The 22605-nt window shown below is 40.2% G+C and overlaps 1 protein-coding gene across 1 annotated transcript; it reads right to left on the bottom strand.

Annotated features, from left to right (window-relative positions):
* Positions 1-726: 726 nt before the first annotated feature.
* On the bottom strand, positions 727-22604 carry LOC119012847 (alpha-2-macroglobulin-P-like). Its single transcript, XM_037087033.1, has 36 exons — positions 22501-22604; positions 22093-22273; positions 21701-21857; positions 21176-21228; positions 18339-18359; positions 17375-17540; positions 17216-17300; positions 16985-17102; positions 15767-15884; positions 15569-15678; positions 15302-15469; positions 11930-12154; positions 11737-11800; positions 11329-11474; positions 10891-11040; positions 10293-10430; positions 10045-10135; positions 9830-9947; positions 9281-9506; positions 8911-9037; positions 8449-8570; positions 8281-8332; positions 6220-6303; positions 5582-5758; positions 5297-5372; positions 4992-5148; positions 4665-4739; positions 3948-4110; positions 3664-3851; positions 2461-2673; positions 2259-2377; positions 2022-2112; positions 1858-1926; positions 1669-1774; positions 1189-1230; positions 727-807 (listed from the first exon to the last, which is right to left on the bottom strand). The coding sequence occupies exons 1-36, from the start codon at positions 22584-22586 to the stop codon at positions 803-805; spliced, it is 4287 nt and encodes a 1428-aa protein (XP_036942928.1). The 5' UTR covers positions 22587-22604; the 3' UTR covers positions 727-802.
* Between the last annotated feature and the right edge of the window lies 1 nt (position 22605).

The following is a 22605-nucleotide window of genomic DNA, read 5'->3' as shown; positions in this document are numbered from 1 at the left end:
ACAATTTGTATTATGACCAGTAAAAATACAGTTGTGGACATCTGTATATATATTGTGGATATTCCAAATTTTGAATATTGGGAGTAGTTTTTCATTTTGGAAAAAAAGTCAGAAATATTTGTAAGACTGTAGAGAACACTTTGGGTTAGGGTTAACCCTAACCCTCTCATGTATTTAAGAGATCTGACTCATCCCATTGAGTGTAAAATTCTTTGGAGAATTAGCAACTCTCTACCTCACAAAAGACAATTTCCAGTACATTTTGGCGACGCTGATGGGATGGACGCTCTGATGATAAACACCTGAGCCTGGACTAAAGGTTGAACTATCGGCAGGAGTCTCAAGGAGAGAAAGTTCAGTTCCAACAAATGGAGGACTGGATCCCACCTGAAGTCAGACACAGGTGTGAGTACGGTGTTATGAATAATTTGCTCTATTTTAAAACGAAGGCTGCTCATGTAATTACTTCGTAGTAGTGAGTTCATATGTGAAATAGCCCATTAGGAGCGACAGTTTTCTATATAAATGCAGTCATGCCTGCCTCCACTCCGAAAATCTCAGTCAAACTAGCCCTCAGTTATTTTGCGGTGCTCTATTTAGTAGATAATATGGTAAGTGCAAGAACAGAATTCAAACTGAAAGCATCGAACTATGAAGCATTTTGCAATTTTGCGTTAATTCAGTCACCTGTTGTATTGTAAAAGTCACAGAAAACAGCAAAAAGAATGTGTTGACTTTATAATATGTATTTATTCTTTTCAGAATGAGCCTGGAGGTTGAAAGGGTGGCAACACTTAAGTCTTTAGGCTGCAAATTAAATAAAAGAATGTGATTAATTTCACTCAAAACACACAGTCTACATTTGTCAGTAGCTCTCTTTTGTTTCACTGGGTTGCTGAAGTAACATTCACTTTAATAAGTAGCTAATTTAGTTGTTATGTCTTATGTATATATTATTGATTCATTCCAAAATGATCTGTAAATATTTTCTAATTTAAAATGAATATAAAAATTAAAGGATAGCATTCATCAGTACTGAAATCTGGATGGTTATGTCGAGGAACTTATCCATCCTCAAAAAGGGTGCAAGGCTTGTTTTAGGTTAAGGGGAAATGTTGTGTTTTCATCTATTCAGTTAATATCTGAATAAATGTCACTGGCATCATATATAATCTTACTCATTGTTACCTGCAGCACAAGAGAATATGTAGTCTGTCTCAGCTTGGTCACCTGAAAGGAAAAAGCTGAATAAGAACAACAGAGTTTGAACAAATAAAACAATGAAAGCTCTTTCATTTCCCAAACACCAGCTTCCTGTGTTCATTAATCCATGTTCACTGGGTTCTGTCCCGTCAGACCATGGCCTGAGTGAATACTTGATTCTGACTCTGATTAGGTGCAGGCTGTCAACTAAATCATGACATACAGTTGCCGACTTACTCCAGTAGTTCCAGTAAAACTGTCTGTTTGATGCTCTAAACTAATGTGCTAGAGCCTGTATGAGGGCTGTAAGTGATGAGCCAAAAACTTGGTGTACACTGGCTAAACTGTCTAATGTTAAGTAATGGTTAACTCATTAACAGGTGACTAAGCCCCGTGTTTGCTATGGAAGATCTGGGTAAACTGAGTTATGTGTGTTTGTGTTGAACAGATGGCTGGACTGTTTACTTGGCTGATAGTAGTCATAGATCTTGACCACAGCTGGCTTCAGGTTCTGCACTGGGTGCTCCTGTACCAGCTGTAAGCTGTGGTTGGTGGGTATGTCCTTTGGTAACTGTTGGAGGAAAAACAGATGACACAATCAGAAAAAAAAGTGGAGAGCATAATCTATTATTTTTGACTGTGAATTCCTCTCACCCCTTGCAAGTACACAAGAACATGATCTGTGTTTTGTTCAATACGAGCCACTGGCAGGGCACCTCTGAGCTGTGAGGAGATGATATTCAGCTGGGTTATCACGTCGTCACGACGTCAGCAACCAACACAAATGATGTTCGGGTTAAGTGACTGGATTAGCTCACCATCTGCAAAGACTGAGGGTGTGGGACAAATCCAGAGAGCATTTTGATATCCAGGATCACCATGTTCGTACTGGTCTGCTCCCCACTATATCTGTAATAGAAACATAAAAATATGTTTTTTGTACACAGCAAGACTTTATTTGTAATAACCTACAACTAGAGAGGATAGTGTGTGTAGAATAGATGTATTCTTCTATTGTTGCTGCAAGTTGGATCTGGTTGCTGAATATTACTTACAGGGACGTCAGCTCCAGAGTGAGTTTAGGTCTCTGCGATATGCAGCTCATCACTGGTTTGACCTCCACACTAAGAGTTGTAACATCAGCAGGAGTTGGGATGTTGTAGTGAAGGGAGATCTGAAGAAGAAGATTATAAATTCATGATAATCAAATTTGAGAACTGAAGCAGAATTTGACATGTAGTGACCTGAGCCACTGACCTGCATTGAAGCACATGCAGTGCCCTTCACCTCCAGGCTGTACTTTCCTGTCACGTCTTTCAGCACCTCCTCCTGGTAGAGCAGCTTGTTGTCCTGATTCACATCAAATGTCAGCTGGCCACTGGAGGACTGGACTGTCACTGTGCTTGAACCCTCCAGACTGAACACCAGAGTGGAGTAGAGAGCCAGAGCCTGAAGAGCCACCACTGTGTCCTACAACACACACAGACACAGGAAAGTTGGACCTCAGTTATAGCAAATTTGTTTATATGTACATTGTGTTTATGCCGACAACACAATTACATTTTTCATGTGTTATGCTTCTTATCATCTACATCTTCATTTTTTAAATTATTGTTCCAACTGGATTATTGTACCTGACCAAGCGGCAACATCTGCGTGTAAAAACTGAAGCCAACAAGGAAGTTCCAAAAACTGCAGTTCCTCTAATGGCCACTAGAGGCTGGCTACAAAAGGAGGTCAATCCCCATAAGGGCCCATGTTAAAATGCCCAACTTTCCAGCAGACACAAACTTCTTTACAGCCTGGTATAGACACAATCAGTCAGACTAACTATACGCTACAGTCCTATAGATAGATCATGTCAAGCCAGTCAATATTTATGTGGCCCCGGGGCCAACGTGTCAAAGGATAGATAATGTCAATGGCTACATTTGATTAGCACAGGCGATGAAGCAACTGTCCAATCAACCATTATTACCTCCAAAAGTACACTTACTTTGATATTTCCATGTTTTTGAACAAACTGTATGAAAGTATGTGACAATAATTAATGTTCACTTGAATTACCACAAGACTCTTTGATCCTGTATTTCCCACACACAGCGGTTATCACTGTTTGCATGCAGGCTGTTGTGTGGACAACCCGCCTTGGAAAAACTCTTCAGCCAGTGCACATTTGACAGACGTTAGCATGCTAACAGGATAACCAAAATCATGACTCCTGTTAGCTGGTGTGTGCAGCTGATTAATGTTATTGCACTGACAGACTGAATTCCTCTATTGTACTATGTTTGCTATGCTTGAGCTTTAGCTGAAGAGGTCTTTTTTAAATTTTATTTGTGGATTTTGTCATAAGTGGTGTTGCCTTCAAGATTTGACTCCACAATAATGGCAGAAAAATTGTCGACCTCTACAGCAGCTCTGCCTCAGGCCCAGCAGCTCCTGCTGTTTGGGACGTACCTGTGTGGAGGAGAAACCACCATATTGGTTCTGCTGCCCTGTGAGCCATCTGACGATGCGGTGGGCATAAGCCAGGTCTTCGGCAGTAGGAGAGGCACTGAGTTTGGCCAGCAGCACATAGGAGCTGATCTCCACAGACAGAGAGGCTGACGTTTCTGTTGCTGTCTGAGACCAATGGAGGAAACCTCCTGCAAACAGACATCCACAAACAAACAAACATGCACAAAGTGAGCTCCATTCATAGTAATGAAGCCTCAATAACTGCATTTAGGAGGATGACTCACCTTGGTTTAATGCAACCTTGTCAAGCTGCTCCAGAAGGTGAGCACGGGTCTCCATGTCTCCTGCCAGGGTGAAGACGTACGCCAGCAGTGCTGTGGTGTAGGTGTTGTTGAGGTCACTGATGGACTCATTGAGGCAAGACAAGCTCCTGTTCACTGCATGATGCTGTAAATGAAATTTAAAAAATGACATTTACAGTTTATGTATTTGAGACACGTTTGTCAAAAACTTAAAATATACTGTAATAAATGTCAGCCAACAATCTACTCCCTTTTTCCAGATGTTCACATCAGAAAGTCAGACATGATAATCCATCTCTGGCCTCCCACCCATAAACACTACCTGTGTATGTTAGAACAGATTTCCATCCATTCAAGTGTTAAAATGAGTTAACAGGGCTGCAGAAAATACTAGTTTGACCCAAATCAGTGAGGAAAGTTCTAAAGCTGTGTTTTTGTACAGTAGTCTGTGAGGCCCAGTCACTCTGGTGGTCTGTCATACCTACTGAGTGCAGGATGAGTCATCAGCATTTGATCATTTTCCAGGAAGTTACAAACTCTAATGTACCATAAAGAATAAATACAAGTTGACTTTTTGCTGTTGTTGGGCCTGATCTATAGTGTGAGAGCAAGACATATGTGATAAAATCACTTCAGCATCAATTTTGACTTCATGGGATCTTACAGATCAAATTTTTGAAAACAGATGCTTTGACTTACAGTTACTGATATGTTCATCTCCAAGAAGGCAGCAGTGATGTAAGCGCTGAGGGTCACTTCATCAGACACACCGCCCTGTACAGGGGAGGCATCAGGATGCATCAAAGGCATGACTCTTCAAAATCCATCAAATCGAATCTTGTGACTGCCCGTGATGGCAAACAATTACTTTTACTATGAGTATCACATTCTACTCTGCAGCTTTTTGGCAGTTTCCTTAGGTTTGCTGATTCTTATGAAACCATCAGCTGTCAGTCCAAATGCACACAAAGGAAGACTGTCCTACAGGTGGGCTTCATACATCTGCTACACGATTTTTTAGAATACCTTCATTCTGTTGTTGAAGAGTGTTCCTGACTGCTCAAAACAGCCATTTTCTTGTTGTTTACTCTCCAGCCAATCCTTAGTCTGTTGAATCTTCTCTGGGTCAATGTAGACAAAAGACTGTGCTTTGACAAAGGATCTTAGCACAAAAGCAGTCAGCCTGTAGAAGAGTTAAACATGGTCAGATATTCATAAAAAGCCACCATGATGCAGTGATCATAATCAGATACCAGACAGTTAGTACAATGTGCAGTGTTAACGTTTATCTATGTGTTGTTCTTTGGGCGTGCATTCACTGATGTTCTCACCAGGTGTTCCCGACTCCTGTTCCGAATGTACTGTAAGCACCATAATAGTGCTTGTAGTTAAGCTGTCTCTGATACCCTGTATAATAATGATAACAAACAAATCCAGATGATTGTTATTATTTGTCATGGAATTTGGTGAAAAAGACATCTTTTACTTTGTAACATTTAAACTGCTCACTTCTAACTAGCTGGTGCACCAGCGGAAACTGAACAGAGTGGCTCGGAGGTCCATGACTAGATATGAGAGTTTTTGTCTTCATCTTGAAAATACCGACAGAAACTCACCGCTGGTCAGGAAGTTGGTAGCTTTTTCCTTGATAGTTGTGGTCAGCTGCTGTGTGTTTTTCAGGTATTGGAGGATGTAGATATTAGGGGCCAGGAGCGCCATGTTCTGCTCGCCACATCCATATGGCATCTTCAGCAGTCCATCCAGGTTCTTCAGGGCTCGACCCAGAATGTCACCTGCACAAATTGAATTGCCCATCTCATGAGTTCTTTGCACATTGATCTTTTTTTTTCCACACCAAAATGACTTTAAATGGATTGTCTGGAAAGCAGTGAATCAATCTATAAACTAATGGCAGTCATAAGAAACAGTTGTCATAAAAATAGGCTATGTAAAATTTGAAGTTAGTGGGTTACAAAATGCACAGCCACGTGATGATCGCTAGACACTTTCATATGACTTAAATCAGTTTTATTTTTATAGCCCAAGATCACAGTCACATTGGGGGGCTGTGTACTGCACAGCAGAGTATGCTGTATGAAAGTGACATGGTTAGAAAAATCTGCCCTGAGAGTTAATTCAGAGGCGAAAAACCAGTTATCCTTCCAGAGTTAATTCACAGGTGATGGAGCCAGTTATCCTTCCAGTAATTGTTTTGTTACAGCTACCATGAATGAAATTCAAATAATCTGATTACCCAGCACTGATAGCGTAGCACGGGCAGATCCATCGATCACATTCTCAGGGAGTAGTAGTTCTATTTCTTCTGTCAAAGCTTCTCCTGGGAACAGAAATAAACATAACAACACATGGATCAGCACTGGTGCTGAGGCAACTACCAAATTACAGGTGTCAGTTTGAATAATTACAGAATGTAATGCCACAGGATTTGCTACTTATGGGTAAGGGGCCAGAATTCAAGGGTTGCAGCAACATGATGGCTTACTGCTGCTCGCTGTACTCTTAAATGTAGCTTTCTCTGGTTTGAGCAGCTACATGCAGTTAGCAAGTAGCTCAGTTAACCTTGAAGCTAAGTGACCCTCATAGCTGAAGCAAGGGCAGCTCTGCTCTTTTCAGCTCGGTAAAGAGAGAAAATTTTATATGGTATATGGTCGTATTTTCAGCTAAGTAAAGAAAATAGATGTTAAAATACTGTAACAAACTGCTTTTACTACTTACTCCCAGCTGAAACTACTGGGACTTTTGGACTGTCTATCGCCTCTAGAGGTACAAAGGAGCATTATAGGACAGGATGGGCAGGGCTCGCTAGTTAGCATGCTAACTTTAGTAGAATAGTGTCTGCAACACAGTAAAAAAACGTGTTTGACACAACATCAACACTGTTTCTTCACACTCTGTTGATTATGTTAGTTTGGAATGTTTTAAACTACATTTCTGACCATATGTTACAAATTACTTCTTAGAATATTGCTAATTGCCCTAATTTGCTGCACCATGCTAGAAGTCTTACCTTTGTTACAAATATTGAAATTCTATTGGTCATTTGGGTTTGCTCTCAGGCCAGATGTTCAAAATGCCTTGCTGTCAGTCACGGCCATGTTTTTAAATAAGAACCTGCAGTAGGTTGCTAGAAGTTGTCAAAATAGTTGAGATCCATTTACTCCTGTCTAATATAACCATGATGTATTGAAGTTTAGAGATCTAATGAAAATCAGTAAAGAAACAGTGTTGAGCTGAGGTCATGAGAAAGTGTTAAAGAACTGGTCAGGTCAATCTGAGGCCAAAAGGATGTGTCGAAATCTGATCATGCTTTGGGCATGGGCACAGACCGTGGCCAATGCGTGTTAGATCATTATGAAATCGTCAGCCGTCACCAAGGGACTATTAGTCACTGAACGGAGAGATGGTGGGAAAATGGACATAATAAGGACATAAAACTGTGCCACCGTCCAAAGCAAGAGAGAAGCGTTATGAAATCTTAATCAAGGGGTTATCAACCATTAAATGGAGAGATGCTGAAAAGATGTCCTAATAAGGACACAAAACCAAGCCAGTGTTTGAAGCAAGAGTGTATATAACCTGAGGAGCATGGACTAAAGTACGTTCTTCCACTCGCTCAAGCCTTGAAGAAACACCTGAGACGGAGAATGTGAGCAGCCTAAACATTGAAGAAAGGACTTTAAGAAATCTTCAGCAGAAACAGATCAAGGAATTAAGAGCACAACGGATTAACCATTTTTGCCAACATGCTGTGGATTACAGTTTGGATATTGGAGTACTTTTGTTCACTCTGCTGAAGTAAAGTTTGGACTTTGAGGAAGTTACGAGATCTTGGCCGGGGTCGTGATTTGCCTCAAGGACTTGGACTCTCAGCAGGAAGGGAAAGGCTAGCCATGGAAAGACCTGACCCTCTCCATCTCACCTAAATTTAAGTATTTCTGACCAGGCCTTAGCTCTTTTAGATTAATTTGTTATTTAAAGTATTGTGATTTATCAATAAGTATTTCTGATAAGGACTGATAGTAATTGAGTATTAGTATTAGTATAGTAGTATTGTGCTATATGCTTTGCCTTTTCCTAAAATCTATGCAATAAAACCCACATAATATAGTTAAAGCTGTGGACATTGATTTTATGTCTCTTTGATGGAAGTTAGGTGTTAAACGTGCATAATATCTTAAAGGTTCTTAAAGGTTACTCTAGCCTACCAAATTGAAACATTCCCTTAGAGTTTACCAAAAGCCCTTAAAGTCTCTGAGACGTTTGCATTAACGCTCCCGGTCCAAAGCAGACTGACCTTTAGGACAGAGCAGCCAGTTGTAGGCTTTTGTCATCTCACTTCCCTCAGCCTGAGAAGACAAGAGGTGGGAGATGAATTAACTTGCACATGTGCATGTAAACACTTGTTTATTATCATCAAATGTAAGGTTATTAGCTCTGTGTTTTCCTGCTTTAAGGTACTCACCTTTACTATGAGAGGTCGTGTGACCACATCAATGCGACCTCTCTCTGGCACGCTCACGATCTCATTGTCACACGACATGTGAGATGCCACAGCCTCAGCAGTTACTGACACATTCACAACCCCTAAAAAGATCCATTATCCATTACTGACATATTCAGTTTTTGTTGTCAGAGTATTGTGACTCTGCGGCCTCCATGGAGACCAGAGTTTATGGTGCTGTACAATGTGGTACAATATGAATGTGGCTCTGAACTCATCATAAAAACAAATTAAATATGACACACGCTATGAAGGAAAATTATGTTTAGAGGGCATTAGACTGAGCTAGTTGGAAGCATTTAACACATGTATGGTGGTCGTAGCTATGCATGAAACATGTAACGTGACAAAATCAGAACCGCAGTTCTATTTGTGAAAACAGAAAAATAGTGTTGACAAAAACTCTAAATGTCTGACCCTTACCTAAGACAGAGGGGATCATGGCCCAGCTGAGTGTTTTGCGTTGATTGGCACACAGACAGGATGTGTACTGGTTGCCAGAGAGAGGGGTGACAGTGTAATCTAAGGATGGGGCCAGAGTTACAGTGACCTGTCCAAGAAACAAAATCTCACTTTTGAATCTGTAAAGTTACAGAAAAATAATAATTTGACAGTCGTATAGCAGTGAACAAACTTAATCAAGAAAAGAGAGCATTATTAGTCTTTTTTTCAGGACAGGACAGTTTACATTTCATGTAGATTCACCAGTTTATTAGCAGAATACATCTCTTGACTCCAGTACCTAAAGTCTTTCATGCGCTACGGACAATAAGTGATGTAATGTATTGATTACCATAATGCAGCTGGACAGGTAGTTGAAGGTGGTGGCCTTCAGTTCAAAGTGCTCCCCTCGGATGATGGAGTAAGGCAGGCTGAGCTCGAGGAAGAACGGCTGGAAGACAGTGAACTGTTTACGAGGAGCCAAGCCAAAACCCTGAGGGGACAAACAGAAAGCCTCCGTCTCCCAGGTGGTGATGGTGTCGGGGACGGTGAGGGACACATCCTTCGTTCCAGATTCCCTGGACCGGCAAATACACAATACACAGGCAGATTTTACTGTTAATAATAGTCAGTGTAACTTATTATTGTGTTTTGGGTAGCGCTGTAGTGTCTGCTATTTTCTGATTGAAGCTGTACACAGCTTCCATGCTGGGAAAAAAAATCCCCAATGGACAATAAATAATATTTTGTAACATCTTTGATATTGTGAGTTGGAGGAAAGTACTCAAACTGCATGGATAAGTCAGAGAAAAACAAAAGAAAGCATTCCAAAACATTTTGGTAAATGGAATTCTCTGTGGAGTTCTCTTCTCAGAGAACATGGCGTGTGACAGGTGCTCACCCAACTTCCACCAGATTCCATATCCACGTCTCAGGGAAGAAAGAGCGGACTGTAACAAATGGTGGGGGACCCCCAAGTGATGATGTTGTCATGTACATAACCCTTGGTTCCTTAAAATCTGATGAAACAGGACAACTTTCAACCAGAGTCAGAGGTAGACAGTGTTCAAGTATTCAGCATGCATTACTTCATTTGACCAAAGAAAGATGTCTCACACAAGCGGTTTACGTAGTATTCTGTTCCCTTGAAGTTCACACATGACGGCATCCTAAACAACAAATTTGTTGCCATCTTCAGGCCCAATTTCTAGACAAACAAACAGCATATGACATGTCACCGAAGAGCTGGATCAGTATTGTAGTATCCATTGCACAGACTGTTATTCAGACTTGTATTTGCACAGCAAATATGCTGTCAGTGATCCATTAAAGATATTATTATTACTTATTAACATAAGAATTACCATGAAAACTCCATAGGCACTGTTGTCATCATGGTCTGGCCTAATATATCTTCTTTGTCTCACATTTAAACATGGTACAGGATCTTCTAAATCATGTGGGAAACTGGAGGCTTTCTTAACTGGCAGCAAGTCAAATATCTGAAAAGAAAGATGACGGTCAAGGCTATAAATAACCAAGGACTGACTAATGGAGAAGTCTCAACAGCTATTTGGTACTCTTTCATGGAAAAGATGCTACAGTTTGGATCAGTAAAAAAAAAAAGTTTAGTTTAGTACCACATTCATATTATATGAGGGGCAATGTAGTGATGGTAATGGATCCAATTTAGCAGTGGCAAGTTCAACACACTAGACAACCTGTAACCTCACTTGAAGAAGATTATTTCTCCAGGGGAGGTCAGGTAATTTTAATCATCAGTCAGAACTGTTTATGGACACCAGCATATGGATGTAAAAACCTCATCAAATGTGTTTTTAATTGCCCACCATTTACCGGATGTACACCTGTACCTTTCAGGTTACAAACTGTACCACTGTAACATGGTACACAATCAGTAAAACAATAAATAATCCATCTGCTGTGTTTGCCAGAAGTTACCTTGTCCTTATCCAGAGTCTTCCCTGGCTCCTTGATGAGGACACTCAGGTCAACGATACTCACACCACACAGAGAGTCCGGCTGGGCCGTCACCTGCAGGGTGGCTTCCTCTCCTGGTACGGCTGAGGATGGAGAAAACTCCACGGACACCTGACACATACAATTACATGCATACACACATACACATTCGAACACAGGCACACAAGTAGTAATATGGACTCTATATATAGATGTTGGAAAGTGTGTTTAGATTTCCTTCACAGTGTCCCTAAAAACATATCACATGATCATGTATGTTTGTGAATTCAGCTGCCTCCCCAGTGAAATCATTGTGAAACTAGCGGCCTAAGTATTAGACCAAACTGATAAATCATTTCAGACCTAAATCTGACAAGCTTAGATGAATCTCTATATGCCTTTTTTTCTGTTCTCACTGACCTTGTTACTGAAGCATTTCTCTGTGGAGAAGTCAGCACTGTGTGCAATCACAGTTTCACTGGGGAGGACGGTGTAAGCCACAACCTGGACCACTGGTGCAATCTCTGGAGACGCCTTCAACGTAAAGGACACCTCGCCCTCAGTCACTGAAACAGCAAACTAAGTGTGATGATCCAAATTTATCAACTGCACAACACACATCCTCTGCAGATTACATCAACAAGTACACGTGTTAACGACTAAACAATACATCATTTCCTTCGTTCTCTCCATTGTCTTCCCTGTCCTTCTCCACCGAGTGTAATACTAAGTCTTTTCATCATGACACAGAACTGGAATGAGGGTGGTCTGAACAAATGCCTGTTAAACTCTTGGTTCAAACAATCCAAACAATTTTAAACAAAGTACCATGACTATTTTGCACGTCCACCTTTTTGAGTCCTTGCGTGACAATGGCTCCTCTGGATAAGATCTGGAGAATTAAAAGGAAAATGGTAGAAGTGTTTAATTCGCCTTCAGCTCAGAACGGACCAAAAGATTTTCTAAAGATCAAAATGTAGCTGAATTGTTCAGTTTTTTTTTTTCGCATACTTCTACTCACCAAATACATGATGTCCACAGAGCCCTGTGTCTCTCCTACTATTGTGTATTGGATGGAGATGATCTCTTCCTTTTCACAGGGAAGGGGTACGTCCTTCCCCTTCACCTCCAGAAAGCTGACTGATTTAATATGAGGAGCAGGCGGTTGGACCATGGACAATGTGTGACGTGCCGTCTCATAGTGTCGAGTTACATGTGATGGCTCAGGTGTTTGTGCGAGGCTTGCCTGGATTGTAATGAAGAACAAGTGTTATTCCCCTACTAACAATAGTTGAGGTTCTCACAATGAAAGCTTTCATGGATATTTCTTTGCATTGTTCAGACTTTATTGCCAAAGGTAATAAACTCACTAGAGTTGTTTTAAAGCAGCTAAAAGGAACTTTTAGTGGTGGTTGATTGGCAACCCCCACAAGCCACCGCCTTATGACTGAAGATCTTGATCTGGTGTGCATTTAGAAAATAAGATCCAACATTTGTTTTATGCTTCTGCGCCTGAGGCATTATGCTTTTTGTCTGACATAGGTCCATCCATCCAATTCTTGGGAATGCAATATCTCAGGAACACCTTGAGAGAATTTGGAAATTTGACTGTCCATTTGCACTTAAGGATCAACTGATTAGATTTTGGTGGTCATAGGTTAATGTAATCTGTGAGAAATTCATTAGTTTTGGATTCTGTAATCAATGTATGCTAGAGAACATATCAGGATCTGAGAGGAGGGGATACTTCCCTTCACCTAAAGGCAGGAACACACCGGCCCAACCGTTGGACGTCTAAAGCGTTTGGGGAGACTCGGACGAGGTCGGGAACAAATCTGTTCAGTGTGTTCAGCTGCGTTGGAAGCTTTCAGGGCCGCGTGGATGTTGTCTGCTCCGATTCAATGCGCGAAGTCTGAGAAGGTTGGTTGTTGGCCATCTGAGCCATTGGATTCTCTGATTGGTTGCATGCTAGCTGTATGACCATTGTGATTAGCGGTGTGCTAGCAAATCAGCACGGTGTGTGGGAGAGGTGGAACACTGTGTGTGCTTTGTGTTTCTATGCACTCTGTTGTGTTTCAATGCAAATTTTCTGCCAAATGGGTCAGACAAGAGGCACCAGAGTGGTTGGATAAAGGCAGTTGGCTGTTGGTTTGAGTCTGGGTGGTGTGCGGGGGCCTTAAGGGGTCAGGGTTTAAAAAAAAGGGCTAATTCTTCAGAGAACACCACTATCTCAAGGAGAATTTCCCTCACAAACCTCACATCTGTCCAAGTCTCAGGAATGTCTTGAGGCAATTTCCTCAAATCTGGAATGACGCAGCCGAGAAAGGTGGTTCTTAGCAAAAATTCTTCACTTGACTCGTACACGTCAATATAGTGAAAACTTCCATTTAACGAAGAAGTACATTTACCTTTTCATTAATTCCTTCAAAGTCTTCACAACATGGGTAGAGGATTACAACAGAAAGCTGATCATTCTAATTTAATACCATTTTCTTTTTAATGTAGCTGTTTGCAGGGCACTGATGTAATGTAACTATTTGTTGCAATAGCAGATTAATAATTGGAATCCGATGATGGTGAAACCAAGTTACGCCAACAGAAAGCATCTCCTCCAACCCTTACCTGTGATGGCCTTACCTGATTCAGCCCTCTCTCCTCTGAAAATACTCACACACTAGTTACATCTAACCATGCCAACACCTGTTCCCTTGACCCGGTTCTCTCCCTGCTACTCTGAGACATCTCACAAGACATCTTGCTATTCCTCACCACCCTGATCAACTCCTCCCTCACTTAAGGCCTTATTCCAGCTCCTTTCAAGACAGCTACAGTAAAGCCACTCCTAAAGAAACCCACCCTATACTCAGCTGTCATCCCAAACTACAGTCCTGTATCTCTTCTTTCATTCCTCTCTTTTCATTCTTTCATTTCATTCTTCATCAGTCAGGTTTCAGGACTGCTCACTCCACTGAGACAGCCCACTTCACAGTGGCTGAGTCCCTCCGTGCCGCTAGAGCCTCGTCCCACCCATCCTTCCTCATTATCCTCAACCTATCTGCTGCATTTGACACATTGCACCTCAAGCTCAATCTTCATAAAACTGACCTCCTCTTTATCCCAGGGAAAGACCGCCCTCACATTGACCTGTCAGTCACTGTCGAGGACGTCACAGTATCGCCCACATCAACTGCAAGGAACCCGGGCATAATCCTAAATTGCAAATAACCCCTCCTCTCAAAGCATCTACTTGGTGCTTCTGCCCAGTGGAAAAGTCAAGGAATTAACTATGTGGGTGAATTGTATGTTAAAAGGGACATTCGCCTCCTTCCAAGAACTGCGGGAGAAATATAATTTGAATTTTTCTTTTATGTTTCCTCAGGTCAGGGACTATGTGAAACCACACATACAGGACTGCAGAACTGTAAGTCCAGACAAACATGACAGCTGTTTAAACAAGCAGGTGGATTCAGAGAAGTTGATATCCACTATCTACAGTGTTCTGGAAAACATTAACCACTGAGATCAACAAACATGCGTGGGAGGATGAGCTGGGCCAAATATTTCCAAAGATAAATTGGACAAAAGTTTACAGTAAATACAAACAAATGCATACTTTCAAGAACAGAGTCAGATGTTTAGAAAGGCAATCAGCTGTTTGAAGCACCCTTGATAAGTTCATTGTCCATTACAAAGTCATACACAGTACAAGGTATGGAAGACATTCAATTGACAGTATGTATGGGTAAAGCTGTGGTGGACTGTGGCTAAAAGGTGAATGGGAAATCTAAAAGTGTAATCCAAACAGAACTTTCTTCACCACTTCAACACCTTGTGAAATAAATAAACAGTAGGGTCATTGAGAAAGAATTGCATCATTGCTTGCAGGCAGTCCTACTTACAATTCCCTGGTCATTGTATATGATTATTAAACTGGCTACACAACTTTTTGCTTTAACATAAGTAATTACACATTGCACAGTGTAGGCCTAATGGCGGTAAAACAATGACACTATCCACATATAGATTGGTTCCCTATAAATCTTGCTCTCACTGTGCCTCTGTTTTGCCTGCAAAAATGAAGGTGGCATCATGGCACAGAGGAAGTGTAACGCAACCAAAACAGGAGGAGGCATTCTTTTCTGAGGCCGCTATCCTCAGGTGACTGTGGAACAATTTAACCAATATTATCTAGCATAAGGAAGGAGTTACCATTACACACTACAGTAAAACATAAAGTGTGACAATGCAGCAAGTGGATTGTCTACTTACAACTGTAAAAAATGTCTCAACTTGCGAATGATCATGGTGATGACTTACACTGGTCTTGGCTCTACTGTTGTGAGTGCATTATATCAATACTATTGTATTACTAATGCCATAATCATTTACTTACAAGTAGTAGAATGTTTCCTTTGAAGCTGGTTGTGTTTAAGGAGAAAGCTGCGACACCATCACTGTCTGTTGTGAGGTTCTGCAGCAGACGTGATGAAGACATTGCATCAAGACTCAAATGGACCAGCTTGTCAGGAATAGGTGTATTATTGAAGTAAACAGCTTTAACCTGTTGGAAGCAAAAAGCTGTATCACTGAGAATGCAGGTGGCTTCAGGTGCACTGCAATCCTCACAGTGAAGAAATCATAGATCATATCTCTGACTTACTTTTCCTTCCAGAATTAATGCTTGGTCGTAAATCTTGGGTGTGTCAATAAAGGACAGCAATCCAAAAAAGGGAGAAAGCTTCACTTTTTTCCCTTGTAAGAATGAAATACCTGTAAGAAAAGCTTCCATGTTACAACAGTATGCCGTATTGTAGAAAAAGAACATAATTTCTTTAGAAATATGAAAACTGAAACTTGCCGGTCCCCTCCTCCGTCCCTGAGGCTACGAGACGCAGCTCATCATGCAGCAAACTTGTGCCAACGTTAGTGAAAGTGGACATCTCAGTCACAAACATGGCACAGCCATTCTTTTCTGTCTAGATAGTACAAAAATAAAGATGCATCAAAACAAAGAGTTATAGCTGTCACAGTGCATCATTGGACTATTAGAACCCACTAAATCACTTGACCCACCAACTCAACATTACCCATCATTGTCAAGTTTAGAATACTCAGTTCAAGTATCTGGTAATGATTTGAAATTCAATCATAGCAATCTGAAAAAAACAGCCCAGACAAAACCGCAGCATCATGATAATCTTAATTAATCTGTAACTAATGACACCTTTACATTTCCACAAAAGAGCAAATCTAGAAAAAAATCTAGAATCACTATAAACTATTTATCAAAATGTTTCAAATTTCTATTTGTGACTGATGAAAATGGAAACGATCCAGTTGTCTTTGCAACAGCAGCAGCAAGGTGTATGAGTTAAATACTTTTATTTGATTCGAAGCAATTACTTTAGACTTACATAAATCTGATGGTCAATAATTAAGGGGAACACCTAGATAAATATGTGTTTTTCAAGTGTTTATTATAGATAAATGTAATGCATTTCAAATCAGTTATTCTGTCCCCTGTAATGAATCACATTTATTTCATTGATTTCATTTATACAAATCAACTAAACAAACTTTCCATTCATGTAACCCTTTACATGAACCAATGTATTTAAATAAAATTTAAAATGTTATCAGGCAAATTGTTTTGTTTGTGTATTTATATCATCCATCCATCATCTGTACACATTATATGCACGCCGCTTAATCCTCTGCAGGGTCGCGGGGGGGCTGGAGCCTATCCCAGCTGACTTAGGGCGAAGGCAGGGGACACCCTGGACAGGTCGCCAGTCTATCGCAGGGCTACACATAGAGACGAACAACCACACTCTCATTCACACCTACGGACAATTTAGAATAATCAATTAACCTCAGTATGTTTTTGGACTGTGGGAGGAAGCCGGAGTACCCGGTGAAAACCCACGCTGCACAGGGAGAACATACAAACTCCACACAGAAAGAACCGTCGATCTTCTAGCTGTGAGGCAGCAGTGCTAGCCACTGGGCCACTGTGCAGCCCGTTTTATTTATTTTTAATGTGTGTTTGTGTCTTGTGGAGTTATATCGACTGTACCTGCTTCGTCCCCTGGTAACATGGGGCCCGTGGGTCAGGGTTTAGACTATAGAAATTTGACGAAGGTCGGCACATCACCAGTTCAACAGTGCCTGGCACAGGCTGTCCATATGTATACCTGAATAGATGCAAAGTTTTAATCAAATCAGTGTGTTGAAAATGTTTCACTCATTATCAAATCATGAAAATGTCACAAGTCATGTGGATCTGTGAGGAAGTCCCATTACTTACTTTGCACAGACTTCCACTTTGATTTCGTCCTGCCCAGCGCTTATCTCATCAGCTACATTTATTTTTACATTAAATTTGGGCAAAACTGAGGATAAAATGTGGATGTTAGTATTTGTTGCTCGTTACAAATTGTGAGAGGGAAAAATAAATGTTCTTTACCATATTTCTCCACCTTGAAGTTTTGCTCTATTTTTTTTCTGTTCATCCACAACGTAACTCTGTAGGTTCCTTCATGGGCCTCAGAGTTCAATGGGTGAGACAGCTGAAGTATTTTCCCATTCGATGTGATGTTCAGCCACTGTCCAATGCGGTTGTGATTAGCATCCTGTTAAATACAATCAATGGGAATAACATGAATTTTCAGTATGTTTGGGAGAGACTTTGTTAGAGCGACTGTACCTGATCTTAAAATGACTAAATCCTTGGCGAGATCACACAACTGCTCATGACTTTGTGATAATATAAAGAAATCTACTTGTCATTCCTGAATGTTTACACAGTGACACATACAAAAAGAACATGTTTATATCTATGTAATACTTATATCACATTCATATTATATTACAGTATACAAATATCAAAATCTGATCTCTACAAGGTTGTTGTGCCAAATTTAAAGGTGCAAAATGTAAGAAATGTACTTGAAAACATAACAAATTCAATTTAAATATCAATAGAATGTGAAGAAATAGAAGTGAAGTTAGCATGCTAACCAGCTAGCCCTGGCCAGTCCCTGTCCAAACCTCCTGTGCTAGTTTGTCTAAACCTTAACACTTCCACAGTACTCCAAGCTGCAAACCTGGACTGCTAGCTGTGTGGTTAACTAAGCTGATTAGCTAATATTAGCTACAGTTAGCAGCAGTTAGTTATTGTGGCGATATGCTACCACCTATTTGTGCTGATTACGAATTCAACAGGACACCAATTCTTACATATTGCAGGGAAATAAAATTGCCATTTCTCACTTAACTATCCCTTCGCAAATCAGGATTCATTCTACAAAAGAAAACAACAACAACAAAAAAACCGAAACAAACCCCCCACAAACATACATTAAGTCCACACAAATTTGGCCTGATGGCCTGAATACATATTTGGTTGGGGATATTGCCCTGAGTCTTACCTGAATTTCAATCACGTTGAACTGCAAGAAGAGAGAACAAGGGGACTTGTTAACAGGTGGGTTATTATACAGCTTCCATATTAACTAATAATGATAATGACCATGAGGACAACTGCACAAAGTAAGTTTGAACATTGGCATGGACATTGATCATGATAGCCTTGGTACTTCATTATTAGATTCCAATGGCATCCATCTGTGTGTGTCACATCGCGGTGAGGGATGTCCTGTCTTGGGGTTTGTCTTGTGAATTTCATGTTTTATTTTGAAAGTAACTCTCCTCTCGTTTCAGGTCACTCCTCTTGTGTCCCTGGTCTGACGTCATCCCTAATCCTTGATAGTTTTCACCTGTGTTCCCCTCCCCCATGTGTATAAAGTCTTTGTCTTCCCCTGACTGTGTTGCCAAAGTGTTTCGTAGTCCTGTCGTCTACTGAAGCCCTGTTCCACAGTCTTGCATTCTTGTTCTAGTTAAGTATTGCCACGTTTTGTTTTCTGTATTTGTCCTCTTTAGTAGAGTGATTTTGAGTTGTATAATTTCTGGTTAGGATTTTGATTTTCAGTTTAGTGTGCTTTTTGTTGTACGCTTTTTGAATATAGTGAGAGTAGTTAAGTTGCATAGCCTGCGTGCTTTTCCTCTTCTGAGTGTTTTTGTTTTATTAATTTCAATATTCTAGAATTTCATCTCAGTGTAGATTTTCCTCCTTCGTGAGCGCTTTCAGTTTCTTGTGTGTTTCATGTCTTGTTCGTCTTGTCTGTCCTTCAGAGTTTCATAGCCTTTCGTTTATCATTCTGACTGAAGAATTGCAAATCAGAATAATAAAACCTGACATTACTTCTGCCATTCCTGCATCTGAGTCCTCTCCTTTGTCCAAGTCTGACAGTGTGTACATGAACTGACTCACTGTTTTAATCATACCCTCAACCTTGCTCTGGCATATGGCATTAAAACGGCATTAAAAAGCTTTAAAACGTATTAGAGAGGTTCTCCTTAATGCCAGAGTAGCTCATTATTCTGAATCGATGGAGGAAAATAAAAACAACCCCAGGTTTGTTTTCAGCACTGTAGCCAAACTGACAGAGAGGCATTCCTCTGTTGATGCTTGTATTCCTACAACGCTCAGCAGTAATGATTTGATGGGCTTCTTTTATGATACAGTTCTACTTACAAGAGTAAAAACATCATCACCTTCTGGCCTCAAATGGTGCTAATCTAGGCTCTAAAGAAGACCCCTCAGAAACAGCTCTAAAACCAGATATATGTAGAGTTCTTTTCTACGACTGACCTTCACCTGCTAACTTCAATGATTCATCATCTTATCAATCCAAACGAAATTTCCTAAAGAAGTTTTATCTTTAATTAGCACATCTATACACTGGTGTATGACTCTGTGACCTTTTTACATAACAACAAGTTTATGTGAGAATTTTCAGTCAGGTTTTGGAGTGCATCATAGCACCAAAACAGCATTGGTTAAAGCTGCAAATGATCTCTTAATTGCATCTGATGAGGGTCTTGTCTTGTCAATGTTGCACATTTTATGGAAGGAGGAACGGTAAGTCAAATATTGTTTATCTCTTGTTTCTTTTTTTACTATGATAATCATATATTCTTGTTCATTAACATATCAGGAATTATATATTTAGTTCTGAAAGCAGTTAAGTTATTTGTCTTTTGAAATGCCTTCATAAATGTCAGTGGACAAGAAGGCCATCTTCATGTACTTAATGACTCAACAGTTTTGTACAAGACAAAATGAAGATCCCACAACCAGAGCCATCTGTGTGGAGACTAGGAGCCACACACACATGCCAGAGATGGTGGATATCAAGCATGCAGAAAGATGCAGAAAGATGGGCTACGAAAGCAAGACGTATATGAGGTATACCAAAGGCAAGATGTTTCTCTGCATTACCAAGAACAGAACTTGCTTCCTGGATAATCACGGCTATAAATAAAACATGCAAAGGAAGAAATTAAGAACAATGAAGAAGGAAACCAGATTGGTTTAGGTTTGACAAATAATTAAATCACAATATAAATAAATCTGTTCAACTTTACTTCTGCTGTTCACTTACTACTGTCCTTGCAACCACCAAGCAGGTGAAAGAATCCAGAATGATAAATAAATTAGTTCTGTGAATGTATTTTTGGTTTAAAATCCCTCTACAGCCTTAATATGATAATTTTTTTTATCTTCTCAGTTCGGCTGTATTTTCACACTACAGTGGTCCTGTGGTCCACTACACTGGACATGCTGTGGACATTTTTTTGTTATATAGGTGACACACAGTTATATTTATCCATTGAGGCCAGATGACACTAATGAGTTAGCTAAACTTGAGGCATGTCTGAAGATTATACAGCAAATATCTTGCTGTAACAAGAAAAAATTTGTGATATAACAATAAGTTACCACATTCTACCAAGACAATTATATAGCTGTAACAAGAAAGGTTTATTATTTTGAAGTAACACATTTGTATACTTTGGAATAATGTAAAAATATCTTGTTATTGATTTAATGTTATAATGTGAAACTGATCCATCAGCAGAAATGTTTGTTGAACTTCACCATATGCGAGTTTACCGATAAGGGCCCCAGTTGTACTATTGACCCAAAATCAACAGTAGAAGGTATACAAACAGACTGCTTAAACACATATTAAAGGTTAAAGAGCAGTTTAAGTCACCTTTGTTCTCAAATCCACTTTACTTGAGTGATTCATGTGGCTCATCACCGGGACACAAATTAAAACCTGCTCTGTGATCACACAGTATTACCTCAACTGTTTTTTAATGAAGTCGGAAAGAGTGAACAGACATTTCAAACACTCACCAGCGTGCTGACTGGTCTGAACTTGGTGTCCAGTGCGATGACTCTGAAATGCACTGAGAGAAATGCAAAGAGATTACTTGAATTTGTACACCTTCTCTAAAGCCTTGTTAGAATCATGGTGCGCCACTAAAATCAGGTGTCAGTTTCACAGTCCATGAATGCTGCAATGGTGTTTTGCTGTGAAGCTCCAGAAATGTTTTGTGGACTACGAAACTTCAACCGACTTCCCATTGGCATGTGGATCAGTAATGACTGACTTTTGGATGAACAGTTCATTTAAGATCTCACTTTAGCAAAGGCACAGTCTCATCAGTTCTTCAGCAATACAGTCTCTTTTTTCTGTCTTTATTAAAGTTAAGTTTCATGGGGATCTGAAACCAATACCAGCACGTACTGAGATAAAGCCCAGGAGATACAATAAATACTGTGCTTCTATCAAGAAAGACGCAGGTTAACAAGGATACATGAGTATCTTTGATAAAGAATTTTACTGTGATAGATTTTGGATCATCAGTTTCAAGTTACCTGTTTGTCCAGGGAGGTAAATTGGTTTATCAGTTTGGATGAATGTGACGGGTTGATAGATTTTGATCATGACTTTTCTGACTTCTTCTGAGTGAAACGTGGCGCCTTGTACCTCTACCTTGAAATTCTGCACCTCATCTTCCTGCACAAAAGGAGCCTGCAGAAATATAGAGAGCAGCCGAAAGAATCATTAACTCACAAAAATAAAACATCAGCTTCATTGTATTGATTTGAACTCATTCTTACTTATCTTTTGTAAATCGCAGGTAAAAAGTAACATCAAACTGTAGATCAGGGCTAAATATAAATGGTGTAATTCCCAGAAAAGCATTAAGGTTTCAAATGTTCAAAGGAGAATTTTTGTGGACAACATGAAACCAAGAAAAGCTGACCTGAAACTGCACACAGGTATGAAATTCTGTGCTGGTTGTCTCCTCAAAGAGGATCGTCCTTTTCTCTTGGGAGATCAGAGTGACGGTCATGACCAGAGTCTCACTGGGCTGCAGGAGACTCGCACAGAACTTGGTCTGAGCTCCAGCTTCAATTACTGCAGGAGTGGCTACCATGTACTGCCTGCAGCCACAGGAACATATACACATACAGAAGATACATGATAAGAAAGAAAGATTATTCTAGAAAACAGGCAGACCAGTCAACGCTCAGGAACACATTAGAATGAACACACCAAACTGCTGAAAAAATGTAAACACAGTAGATCTCTTCAAATCCACTGTAAGACTGTCTTGTGGACGAGCTACAACAAATATAGAAACATTTTCAGACAGTTCAATCAAACCTACGGTCTGGCCACCACTGGAGCCACAAACATGCAGCTTATGCAAACAAATAGTGTCCATGTCCTCGTCTGAAGCTCAGGAAGATCCATGGCTGACTGAGATGAACCT

This window comes from Acanthopagrus latus, chromosome 2 (assembly GCF_904848185.1).
Source record: "Acanthopagrus latus isolate v.2019 chromosome 2, fAcaLat1.1, whole genome shotgun sequence".
NCBI lineage: Eukaryota > Metazoa > Chordata > Actinopteri > Spariformes > Sparidae > Acanthopagrus > Acanthopagrus latus.
Note: the sequence above shows the minus strand (reverse complement) of the source record. Positions and strands in the feature narration are given on the sequence as shown.